Source organism: Thalia democratica, chromosome 8 (assembly GCF_965202585.1).
Source record: "Thalia democratica chromosome 8, ktThaDemo2.hap1.1, whole genome shotgun sequence".
In the NCBI taxonomy this organism is placed as follows: Eukaryota; Metazoa; Chordata; class Thaliacea; order Salpida; family Salpidae; genus Thalia; species Thalia democratica.
Window position 1 is genome coordinate 4,919,621 of NC_139172.1, and position 13,361 is coordinate 4,932,981.

At 32.1% G+C, this 13,361-nt stretch overlaps 1 protein-coding gene across 1 annotated transcript; it reads left to right on the forward strand.

Moving 5' to 3' along the window:
* The first annotated feature begins 8,892 nt into the window (after positions 1–8,892).
* On the forward strand, positions 8,893–12,392 carry LOC145842031 (cilia- and flagella-associated protein 70-like). Its single transcript, XM_082949380.1, has one exon. It carries the CDS (start codon positions 8,933–8,935, stop codon positions 12,227–12,229), a length of 3,297 nt encoding a protein of 1,098 aa, XP_082805506.1. The 5' UTR covers positions 8,893–8,932; the 3' UTR covers positions 12,230–12,392.
* The last annotated feature ends 969 nt before the right edge of the window (positions 12,393–13,361 follow it).

Below are 13,361 nucleotides of genomic sequence, written 5' to 3' on the forward strand. Positions count from 1 at the left end.
TAAAATAAAAACACTTTAAAATCTACTGACAGCGGTTTAATTTACCTTTCCTAAACATTAAATTCCTGGAATTTACAATGGATTAACAATTTACTGAAAAGAACAAATTAGTTTAAAGGTTTATTTAAGTTTAGTTTTAATACTCTAAAACTTAATTTACGAATGCTTAAAACAAAATTTTTAAAAGTAACTTAGTTTTTATTCAGTTTTAGTTGGTAATTGCGATATATTTAAGCACATATTCTTTCGAGTATTTACCATTATATAAAAATATTACATTTTTCAGTTTTAAAAAGTGTGTTAATAAAGTACTAAATTAAAATTTGGAAGTTTCCGCGCAAACGGAAAATTTTTCCCGAAAGAAAAGCAAATTCTCTCGAATCAATTCTGCATATTAACACGAGTTTTGCTTAACGAAGGCTTTTTTCGTGTTGCTGGAGTCTGAAGGCGGCTTTTCGACATCCAAGTCAAAGTCGCCGAGTTTTTGATGCTTTAAAAGTCAAAATTACAAGTTTCTACAGGACGAAGTTTATCGTGTCCTTTTCATTCGCTACATTATCTGCTTCATTCTTCGAGTTCGAAATTGTTTTCCTGATTTTCACGTCGCCTTTTAATCGTTCCACTTCAAATAACTTAGTAGCTTCCTAACTGTATTCGGAAGGCTTTATCTCAATTTCTTTTTCCGAGCCTAATGCATAGTGAGTGTTCATTTACTTCCAGTTGTTTTCAAAGTCAGTGTTTTTCTTGTATTTTTACTTAGTCGCTTAAAAAAATAGTAATTACTTATTGTGTGTATTTTACAATCTTTTTAAAATTTACTGTAACATATAGTTTACTATCTTATTACCGTAATTTTATAAAGTAGAAATAAATCGTAGTGTGTATTGTACTTGTTTAAACTTTGCTGTAACATAACTATATCACCTAAGTTACTATTTGTAGTCAAAATAGTAAAAAATATTATGTTGTTTAATAGTAGTTGTAACATATACTTCGTTAAAGTTAAAATAAGTTTTTTAACAAGATCGAAAACTAACTTTATTAGTTTTTTTTGGTTTTCTAATACTACTAAAATTATTATGTACTCACTCTTAGGGTATTTTACTTATATAGATTTTGCCACTAGGAAGGACCTTATAATATTTTATTACTATTTTATTATTAATATTACAATTAGCTAGTTTTTAGTAGCGCACTAATAATATTATAACACTTAACGTCCCTAATCTTCCTTAATAAGTCCTTTACCTCACATAACCATTTTAGACCTTTTAGTTATAATGACACTAGACCTGCAGGCTATAATTGTATTAGGTCAGATGATTATAGGATTTCAATTCGAGCAACCTTAATTTTTTTAAAGATTGTATTGTTAATTGAACGACAAACAAAAATTCATTGAAAGTTGGTCCAAGGACTTGGTGTACGAAACAACTTTTTGATTTTGACTCATACTCCATCGTTTAATGTCTTGTCAGTTTTCAAGGATTGTAAATGCGACTTTACACTGTTTTTTCTTTTGACATAGATTTTTACTTGAATTAAAAGTTTAGTCTATTATTAAATGATAATGTCTCTTCTGAAATAATTATCTGTTACAAAGTGTTTTGATAGTTTTCTGGTTTAATTGTTGCAAATAATTCATCAAAACCTTACTTTAAAAAAATAAAATTCGATCATAATTTGATAAAGCTTGTGGTACGAAAAATTTTGGTTAACTGCTATGTAAAACATAAACCCTTATAAAAATACTAAACTATAAAACGCGAAACTAGATAAAAACATTTATGTTCAGAAAAGTTTTCATAACCAATTTTAAACTATTAAATTGTGCTTTTATTTATATAATGAGTAAAATGTTTACAAATTAAGTTATCTAATAAACTTATTATACTATTTAAATCTCAAGTTCAAAGAAAAATACACTGTAAGTAAGTTAATCTTCTTTTTATATATAAACATAATACACATTACGTCTTTAAGATGTTTATGCAGCCATGTAAATTCTTTTAGATAGCTCTCTAGCGCTAGGTTTAGATTTCTATAGAAACTTTACAAGCTTATTTAATATATAAAGTAAATGCAAAGTACTTCATTAAATTGTAAACACAAGGTTTTTTACATCTGACCTTATTATTGTCCAGTTTTCTGATAAAGAATGGTTTCAGAGAAAAAAATGTTTAAATCAACTTTATTACAGTTTTCCGTTTTTGAAGTTTTCCATTGAGTTGTTGATAACATTACTGTAATTTAATTTATTTTGTCTGCATAAAGCAATAACTTAAAAATAATTCTGTATTTTTTAAAATATATTAAAAGAACTAGAAAAAATTGTATCTTTAAGTTTTTAGAAACTATCTAACTGTATGTGGTCTGATGACATAGAAGTTCCTAGTCTTTGAATAAAGTATATAGGAGGGTAAACCTTGATTTTATTTTGTAGAGCTTTCTAAGCTATCAGACGTTTTTAACTGCTTAACTAGACTCAAAGTAATTTTAAAGATATATGTGATCAAATTTGGTAACCCAAGTAAGTTTCTTTTGGAAGGCACAAACTAAAAACATAGAAAAAAACTATTTTGTTAAAAACCTATCTCCTCCTTCATTTTTTAACCAATTTTCTTCAAATTTTTACAGTAAGTTTATTACTATAATTTACTAAAATCAATTTAAAACAGTTTTTTTTTTTAATTTTGAAAAATAAAAGCTAGCAAAAACAAACCGCTATTTTTCTTTTTTTATCACAAAGTTTTGTTTTTTAATACTTTTCAAAACCCAACATTTTTAGTCTTTTAATTTTAAAAGGATTTTTCCTGAAAAGTTTTTTAAATGTTTTCAGTGGATACAACTTTGTTGTCTACTGAGATTGAAAACTTAAGTTTAACTAAAACAAAATTAAAATAAAAGTGTCATAAAGATATAAATTTAAAAAATATTTGTAAATTTTTAAAGGTTTATATATTAAACTGTTTGTATTAGAAGTCAAGTGGTTTTAGCTTATATTTTGAAAAGACCACTATATATGTTACTTTAAGATAAAAATGAAACAAATGTAAGTCTAACAATAATTTATTTAGAACCATATTCAAATTGTAACATTAAGATTTAAATTGTCAACAACATGTCTGAAAATTTTTTATTTTTTATATAGAGAATTGTTGCATTAGCAGTCAAGCAGTATGCACATAGTTGTGGGTAGCTGTCAAATTTGCACAAGCGTACAAAATTGCATAAAGATACTTTGCACGAAGGGTCACTTTTGCACAAAGACACTTTGCACAAGCAGACAATTTTGCAAAAATATATTTCTGCATGGGTGTTATATTTTCAAAATATATTATTAGTTTAAAATATTTTTTTGAAATTTTTGTTTTACACTACTACTATTACCCCTTACCTTACCCTTGGTCAATAACTTTTTTTTTGATTTTCTTATTAGTTGATCTTTAAATCTTTTTATTCTGTTTTGTATTATTTTTATTTTTTCTGTTTTTTTTTTACTTTTGTGTAAAAATGTAACTTGTGCAAAATTAACCCTTGGTGCAAAATTGTCTTTGTGCAATTTTGTGCCCTTGTACAAATTTGTCTTTGTGCAAAAGTATCTTTGTGCAACTTTGTGCACTCGTGCAATTTTTTTCTTGTGCAATTTAGTTCCTTTGTGCAATTTAGTAACCTTGTGAAAATTTGTCTTTGTGCAACTTTGACCCATTCACCAAAGTTGTAGCATGGAAAATGCCCACAGAAAGTATCTCCATGTTATGAGGTTAAAGTAGTAAAATGTTCTCAAGTCAGTCTAAGTACACCTGCCTTAAATATAATAAAAACACTACAGTTAATTATTTTTTATTTAGCTGTAAATTATTATTAAAGTTGTTTGATTTTTTTGTGTTTAAATTATAATAATTTTATTTTAGAAATTTGTTTGAGTTGTTATTTTGATAAAAAAATTCAAGTAATGTCAGTAGAACTTTGAAATGTAAAAATTTAAATACTTTTTTTTGATCATTACCTTTTTAGACACTATTGGTCTTAAAAAGTGGAATGTAATATAACAAAAATTTACTAAAATTTTGTAAAGATTGACGTGTTTTAATAAAGTTAACCTATAAAGCAAATTTGCCCAAAGTTCTACAGACAAAGTAGTTTTTGCTGAGAAAAATATTTTAAAATAGCTTTATCTATTAATATAGTTAAATATTTTAATTTGGAAAATTAAAAAAATAATATGTAGGTTTACCAAAGATATTTTTTGTGTCAAAACTTTAATCCCCTAACGGTGTTTCACTGCTCTCAAATAAATTTAAGAATAATCTACGGAGTCTATAAAATGTTAACACACATTAGAAAAAAAGCATGTATAATTATGTATAGTATTTATGTGAGTAGTAACTATAAACAAACTTTATCTCCAGGATTTAATGCCTTTTAACGTTACATCTTATGAAGGTTTAATTAATATCTACTGACACTTTTTTTTCAGATAATTTAAATCATTTTTTAGAAATTAATAAAAAAAGTTATAAAATATAGTAATTTTTAGTAATAAATCAAACTCTTTTTTAGTAAATATTTTTTCTGAAAAAATTAAAAAAAAGTGTTGGCAGGTATTAATTCGGCCTTCAAATAAATTCTTATTTATTCAAAATTTTTAACACTTTTTGAGTTGTGGCCCTTTAAACATATATAGTAATTTGAATAGTCTGAACTTAAATTGTCATGTAACCTATTTACAGTAAATCAAAAACTAATTAACTTTAACTCGCTAAGAAAATTAACTTACTGAGTGAGATTTAAAAACAAACTTTGTTTTAGTATAACACTTTTTTGTTTCTATCATAAATAAAGTTTAAATATTTAAAACAGTTCACTGTAATAGTATTTAAGTTCTACTAGCAAGTTGAAATTTTCACATAACATTGCAAGGAACATTTCTTAAAAGTTTGAGGTCTCAACTCAAATAATTGGTAGTTTTTTAATGAGTTTGTATATTTCTGAAAAATATTTTTCAATTTGTTCTCAGTGTTTTTTTGAATTTTTTTCTTAGTAGTTATTTTTCAAAAGTTATTAAAATATTTTCATTATAAAGAAAACTTACAGTTTAAATATTTTATTTTATTTTAAGATCCAATGTGTTTTTTAGTTTTAGACCTCCTGTATGGACTTATCAGTTACTTTGGTTACTTAAAATGTATATTTTTAATTCAAAGCGTTGCAACCTTGTTATAAATATCATCAGTGCTGACATACAAGCTCTTTCGGCTTTTAACACATCCTTAAAATGTAATGTTCACCAATTGTGATTTTCAAAACCTAATTTTCCACACAACAGACACTATTTTAATTGCTTGTCACCTGTTCTCAGAACATGACCTGTAATGGATGAGGATAAAGTACTGTTAAGATTAGGAAAAAACTGATGCATTGTAAATGGAAAAAGTTTATTTTTTCTCCTTAAAACTTAACAAGGTGTACATTTTTATACTTTATAAACAATGGACTAAAAAAGGAGAAGGGGGTTAAAATTACAGTTGATTTATATAGTGAACATAAAACTCAACCAAGTGTTTTTACATAGTTTGATAGAACAGGATTTCTTGTTTTCAAAACTGGTTTTGTTTCTTTCAGGGTGGCTTTTTACCTTAAATTGCTTAAAACTTAAAAATTCATTGGAAAAAAAGCTAAAAAAACCTGTTTTTTTCCTGGAATACTTTAAAAAACCTAATATTCTAATCAATTTTCACATATAAATGATAAACTTCAAATAAGATGAAAATAACCATTACTTAAAAACAAAAATTAAGTTAAATATTAAAATAAACTATTATAATGTTCAAAGATTTTTGTTGTTTATAAACATATTTAAAGAAGCATTAAAGTATCTTTTCAGTAATGTTATGCTATGATAATCTTTTTATAAGTTTAACTTTTTGCTGAAAAGGTATCAATAAACTTTTACTCTAAAAAAACTTGCAAAAATTCTTATATTAAGTTGCCACCCTATTCTTCTCTGTATTTTAGAACTTATGTAAGTAAAAATCCAACCAGTTTTTGCTGTTTTTCAAAAAATAAATTACTCAAATTGCTTTATATTTTGTCAAAAATGATTTGTTACAATTTTGGTTTAAGGGACATTTTTGCATGAAGACACTTTGGCACAAAGGGTAATTTATGCACGAGGGGTCACTTTTGCACATAGGGTTAATTATGCCCAAAAGTAAAAAATAAAAATAGAAAACTAACTAAAGATAAGGGTTAGCGGTAACAGAGACAGTAAAAAAAAATAAAATACTAATAAAATCAAACCAAAGTTAGGGGTAACAGTGATAGAAAAATGATAATAATAAAATATACCGACTTAAGGTAAAGGTTGGGGGTAGTAGTGATGGTAAAATAAAAATAATAAAATTGATAGAAAAAAAAAGTTACCAATAAAGGGTAAGAATTAGGGGTAACAGTGATAGTAAAAAAATAAAAAGATATTAATAATAAATAAACATTCAAAAAAAAAACTGCTGCAAAAGTGTTCCTTTGTGCATTTTTGACATATACCCACACAAAATACCTGAAAGACCTATATGTAACTATTCTTTTTACCATTTTTATCAAACATGGTATAATGTTTATCACAAAAACAGGATAAGTTGTTAAAAACTTGAAATTTTTGAACTTTATTTTATTTTCTAAATTTGCTATCAAATAAAATAAAAATGAATAGGCTTCAAAATATTTCAAAAACGTCAAAAAAAGTTTTGTCTCCAGAAACACAATGTTTTGTAAAACTTTTTTTTAGCCTAATTATTGTTTGTGCCTATACTGGGAAAAGAGGGGAGGTTTCTCACAAACTTTTATACTTGTATAACCTTTAATGTATTTTAAACTTTCTTTAAAATCACTGTTGAGTTTTCAAAAAAAAATTGAAAGAAATTTGTCTAAAAATTTTAGGTTTTAGATAATATACTTGTTTTTGGATACTTTACTATATTTAAAAAAATGTTAGAAAAGTAGCTATATGTAACTAAGGTACTTAGTGTAGTTAAATCAAGTACTAGATTTGAGGTTAACTTTTGCAATACTTTTGAGTAATTTTAAATTTGAATAAACCGGAACCTCTTTGATTTACATCACTTCTAAAAAATATTTAGCAGAATCAAAAACAAAACCAGTTTTGAAAGCAAAAAAGTTTAACCCAACTGTGCATAGTTCTTGGTTTGATTTTCTAGTCACCAAAAAGTCAATGGTTGCTTGCATATTGTTATTAAGATGAGTAATTAAAAAAATTTTTTTTGTACAAGATTATAATCTTTGTATAATTTCCCTTCAAAAATGAACTATAATGTTATGTAGATGAGATAATAAGTTGGGCTGAGCAAGTTGGTATGCTGTCACTGCCTGGTACTTTCCAAGAAGTAATAGCATAACTAAGTTCTCCAATAACTAATTTGCTGGTCATCCAATGTTGACAGACTAATCATGTAGTTAAAAGCATCGTCAGTAACAGTATCCTGTTTAAAATAAACAAAAAAAAAAGTGTAAAACCTTTTGCAAATCTACACACTCGTTTTGTTACACATTTCAAAAAAAAGGACTTGGTATATTTTTTTTGATTAATTTTTTTTTCAAAGAATTGAAAAAGAAATAACTTTTTTGAAAAAAAAATGTAATAAAAAACGTATCTTGTTTTATTTTTAAAATCTTAAAATAAAAATTTTATAAACAATAGAATTTTTTAATCAAATGCATTACCAAAAAACTTAATCCAATATATTAAGTATATTTGCTACCTCTCATTTAATTGCTAGCTTTTGCTGTGGATGCAATGTGCAGTGCATAGGTTAGCGAGATGTCATTGTACCTAACTTTTAAACTTACTGAGTTAGATCTTTCCAGTTTCAGATAGCAATGGTAAGTTAAATTTTTCAAAGGTCCAACTACTTCTCAGATTCCTTCATAAACTTATTTGATGTTGCCTCGGTCAGCAGTAGCTTATACATTAGCATTAGTTTATAATTAAAATTAATCAGTTCAAAAATCGTTTCTACTTTCATGTAGCATATTAAAACTACTTGGCTCATTTTGATAATCTTTGTGATAGGAAGCAAAACATTTATTATTTCTTCAAACCAGTATTTGTTGTTATACTTCGTCTTTCCAAAATGTTTTAATCATATTCCAAGAATTAAAACAGATGTGTACAAGATGATAGTTTGCATCAGAGCTGTGAATTTTAAAGCTTATTCTTATCATGTATAGTTTATTTATCTTTATTGCAATATTGCACTTTGGTGATTAAATCTATTGATCTTTTCATTTTTCTAAATGTGCAGTCCAAGAAGTAAAAGCTGTTAGGATCTGCATTATAAAAAGAATATTGTTTATATATGTTGATCATATAGAAAACACAAAGTATTGATCAAAGCTTACAATGTTCTATACTACCAGCTTCAAAACCTTCTAAATTTTATTTTCAAAGTATATTTTTTAAATTCAGTTTTTTGAAGTTTTACTTTATCTTTTTATAACGAGTTAAGTTTACTTATAGTAATTAAATTAGTTTAGTTGTAGAGATTGATAGCTAAGCCTTGACTAGTAATTTTAAAATTTAAATGTTAATTAATTACTTACACTAATAATAAGAATAACAAATTATACAGTATCCTTTTTTATTACACTAACACACTGAAACATAGTGTAATAAAAAAAAGTACTGTATAACTTGTTATTATTATATATTCCAGTGAACTTGTTTCGCTAGGATCTCTTTCTAACAAACGCTTTAATCCATATTTTTGAATAGTTATTACTAATAATATTAATTAAGTAATCTATAACAATTAAAAAAAACTGTTGTCTTTCTATTTAAATATTTTATAAATGTTTTTTTATTCAGGCAGTTTTAACTACACTTTCAATTAATAAAAAAACTTTCAAAACAATGGAAGCACTAAACGGAAGAAATCCGTTTGAAACAATCACAATCGACGTTTCGGAGATGCGGAATTTGCGCGGAAGCAAGGGAGAGTCGTACACTTTGTTCGCCAAAATCGAGTTCGATGGTAAAGTCATCGGTGAAACTCCAAAGGTCGAAGCGGTTGACAAAGAAGCTTCTTTCAGCTACACGTGCACCATGGAATGCTGCCTGTCCGACGACATTTCTGCCAAAATTACTTTGGACGACATCGCGTCCAAACCTCTGCTCGTGTCCTTCATCGAAGTTCTTCCGAAGGAAAAGAAGCAGAAAGAAGAGAAAACTCAGCTGCTCGGCCAGTGCACCGTTGACATGCTGCCGCTGGTTCGCAGCTGCAAAACTGAAATATCCGACTGCCAGTTCATATTTCCCGTTGCTTTGCTCGACGGGAACAAAACGAGCGGCAGCGTCATAGCCCCTCCGGTTGAAAGGCCCACGATCACCAGTCAGGGACACAGCGAAGGCGACATATCCAAGCCGGAAGCGGAAATAAAAATATCTGTAGTGACTCCTCTGTTAGACGAAGAAATGATAAAAAACACGAACCTGTTTACCGTGAGAGCAGGCTCTGCGTACTCACTGCCCGACGGCTTTTTAGCTAACAGCAACAACTACACTTACGGAATCGGATTCCCCGTAACCTCAAGCTCAAAAGAAACTTACTTGTACTTTCAGGGCGGATCTGCGAAACTGTCGCACGAAAAAGAACCCAGAAGCAGGCGACTCAAGTGGTACAACGTCAACACAACCGCGCCCGGCTCCCAGTACATTTCCGGTCTGACGTACGAGAAAGTTCCGCGCGAAGACGAAAACGGAGATTTTTCCAACACCAACCAGAATGAAGAGTTCCGGTATGAGGCGGAAAACGAAAAGCCAAGAGTGACTTGGGATATTGAAAAACGGTTGTTTTTGGACGTTGACGCCAAGTCGATGTTCAGGTCAATGATTACTCACAAGAGAATTCTTCCTGTTGACATTTTCAGAATAGTCAACGAAAAGCCAAAAGACAAAATGGCCGTCACGAAAAAGGAGAAAATGGCGGCAGCAGTTTATGATACGGAGGACCACGGTCACCTCCTGTACCACGGGGTGTGCTACGTTGACATGGGTCCCTTGCTCTACCCCGGAATGTGCAAGATCGCCGGAGCTTTCAAAGTCCACCCGTACAACGAAACGGAGCTGGAAAAGAAGACCGGGCGAAGGTCCACGTTGGCTCAGGAAGAGGTTTTCAAGATGCACCAGAAAGGCGTCAGCGTCTCGCCAGTTCACAACAGGAACAAGAACCAGGCGGCTTCGAAGAGGATGTCGGTGATGGTGCGTGGAGCGGACAGCAACGGAAGCATCGCTGAAGTTGACAACAACGTGGCTCCCGACGCCAAAGAGTATCAAGAATTCAACTCGTTCGTCTACTTGGAACTCAGCTTGTCGCGACCGCTCATTCCGAAGCGCAAGGTCGACGAGCTCTCTCAAGCCATTTCCCAGATGATACCGCCGCGGCCCATAGTCAAGCTGCAGGTGGGAGGCGCGGAAAAGGCGTTGAAGGACTACCACTCGCAGCTGACGTCGGTGGCGCACATGATACTGGACGACTTTCGCAAGATGTACGGCGAGCAGATATCGAAAGACGAGCTGGACTTCAACCCGGAGGAGCAGATAAAACGCAAGCGCGAGCTCTACTACGAGCTGAACACGTCGGGCAAGTATTTCGCGTACAAGGAGCAGCTGAAGCACTCCATCGTTAAAATCGTGCGCGAAAAGTTCATGAAAACGTCGGTGTTCTCCTCCCCCGAAGACTTGCAGCAGTTTCTCTCGGAACTTTACGTCTACCTCATCGATCAAATGCACGTTTGCCTCGGCAAGTTCCTGTCGCTCAACGAAGACAACCCGCAGATAACGAACCCGGAGATAACCAGCTCGCAGCTCAAGCAGTTCGCCGAGGAAGCTTTCGACGAAGGCAACTTCAAGCAGGCCAGCGCTTACTTCAAGCAGCGCATCGTCAAAAACGACAGAGACGCGACTTGCTGGCTCGACTTCGGCATATACCACTTGCGCATGGGAGACGTGATCAAGGCCAAGGAGTGTTTCAAAGAGTCGATAGCCCTCGACCAGAACTTCACCGAGGGGCTCATCATGCACGGCATCGTCAGCACGCTCGAAACCAAGTTCGAGGAAGCGGAGCTGGTGTTGGAGAGGAGCACCAACTTGATCAACGCCGAGCACGAAGCGCCTGAGGTGGCGCCCTACCTGCCGTGGCTCGTGCTGAGCGTGTTCTACGAGTTTTCGGACAACCAGTTCCTCGCCGAGCACGCGTTCCGCGAAGGCAGCAAAATTGCCGCCGGTTTGAACATCAAGGAGACGCGCGACGACACCTACTCTAAAAAAGAAGAGGTCGACGTGGTGAACAAGCCGATGAAGTCAAACTCCGCGCTTTCGTTCCCCAACCACCACGGCGGCCCGCTGAAAGTGAAAACCAACTTCATGAGCTCGAAACCCACCCCCAGCGTGCTCAGCAACAAGCACGAGACTCAAGACCAGCACGCGGGAGAGAAAAGCGAAGAAGCGAGCAGCGAGCCCGGAATGTACTTGCTCGCCGCTGATTGGCTGATCAAGCGTCACGCTTTGAACTACGCCGAGTGCCTGCTGTCGAGAGAGCTGGTGACCTTCGGCGGCAGCGTCGACTACTACACGTTGCTGTCGAGACTTCACGCCAGGCAGGGCAACCACCAGTTAGCCAGCGAGGCCATCAGCAAGGCGATCGCTTTGGACATAGAGAACGCGGAATCGTGGGCGATCAGCGGCCACCTGGCGCACTCTAGCGGAAACGTGAACACGATGCGCGACTGCTACGAGCGGACCATCGCCTTCGTCACCGACGCGCCCCGCATGCACACCATCCTGCTGCGGCTGGCGGCGGTCTACCTGGAGGAAGAGAAGCACCTGAAGGCGAAGCAGACGTACCTGATGGCGAGCAAGTACGCCTTCACCTGCCGCACCTGGCTCGGGGTGGGCGTGTCCTGCTACCGGTTGGGCGAACTGGACGAAGCGGAGGAGGCGCTGTCGGAAGCCAACGTCCTCAACAACACGAACCCCGTTGTTTGGGGCTTCCTCGCGCTGGTCACCATGAGAACGCACCGAAAGCTGGAGGCCGAGCAGTGCTTCAAGTTCGCCACCAAGCTCGGTTTGAGCGACGAAAAACTTTTGAACGAAATCGAACAGCTGCAGAGCAAGCTCGGGTGGGGAAACCCCTCCTTCGTTACTTTTTAACATTCAATTTTCAACTTGATTTTAAACTTCAGATTTATATACTACAAAATTTCATTAATATTTAAAACTGTAAAAGTATCACTGCATTCAACCACGGTGTTTTATTCAATCTGTTTATTAAATGAATTCAAACAAACTGTTAAGCAGCAAAGTGCAATAAATAAAAACTTTCCAATTTATTTTAAACAAGATGAATTTTTATGTGTATAGCTCTCAGTTTAATACGTGAAATTAAAAATAAAAAATCTAGTTTTTACCGTTTTTACCTTTAACTTTTTCCTTTACAAATTATTTTACTTTGAAATACATTTTTGTAAAAACTTAATTAATTTTTGCTGTAAGTAGAAAACGTTTAAAAACAATTTAATTTTCAACTAAAAACATAATACAACATTTTGTCAAGTATTATTATTTTTAGTTTCTACCATTTCAGATAAATTTACTTTTTTTTTTAAATTTATATTTTAAGTTGTCAATGTCTAAGTTTAGCCTTATTATTGGAGCAAACTTGTTTATGAGACAAATAAAACTATCGCCTTTTAATTAATAAAGGTTTTTAAGTTGAATAAAAGTTTATCAACAAAATTGTATGCTAAATGAAGTTTATTTTAAAACCACCTACATAATTGCAAAATTATAATATTTTCTTAAGTTAGTAAAAACAATAAACAACTTATAAAAAAGCAATAATTAAAACTTTACTATTTAATAATTTTTTAAGAAAAGTATCTGATCAGTTTTTTCAAATTAAAAAGTAAGAAAATAAGTTAAAAGAAAATTGTTATTGGCTTAACATAAAGTTAGCTTAAGTTCTATAAAAAATTATAAATTTTTTCAAAGTGTTATAATCATGAAACCTTCCTTTAAGTAAATATTTTAGAAAAATGATTTAGTTTGAGTTAATAAAGTATAACACTTTAAGTTAAAAATTTTATTGTTTAAAAACTTAAAAGTGTATTCAAATATTTAATAATTCAATGACAAATCTAAATGGAATTTAATTACTACATATAGATTTTATTAAACAAATAACAACAGTCATGAAAAAGCGAAATGATTATAGTTTAAAAATTTTGTAACAAATATATTAGGAACGTATGTACTAATAAATGTACCTAGTTTATCTTAAACT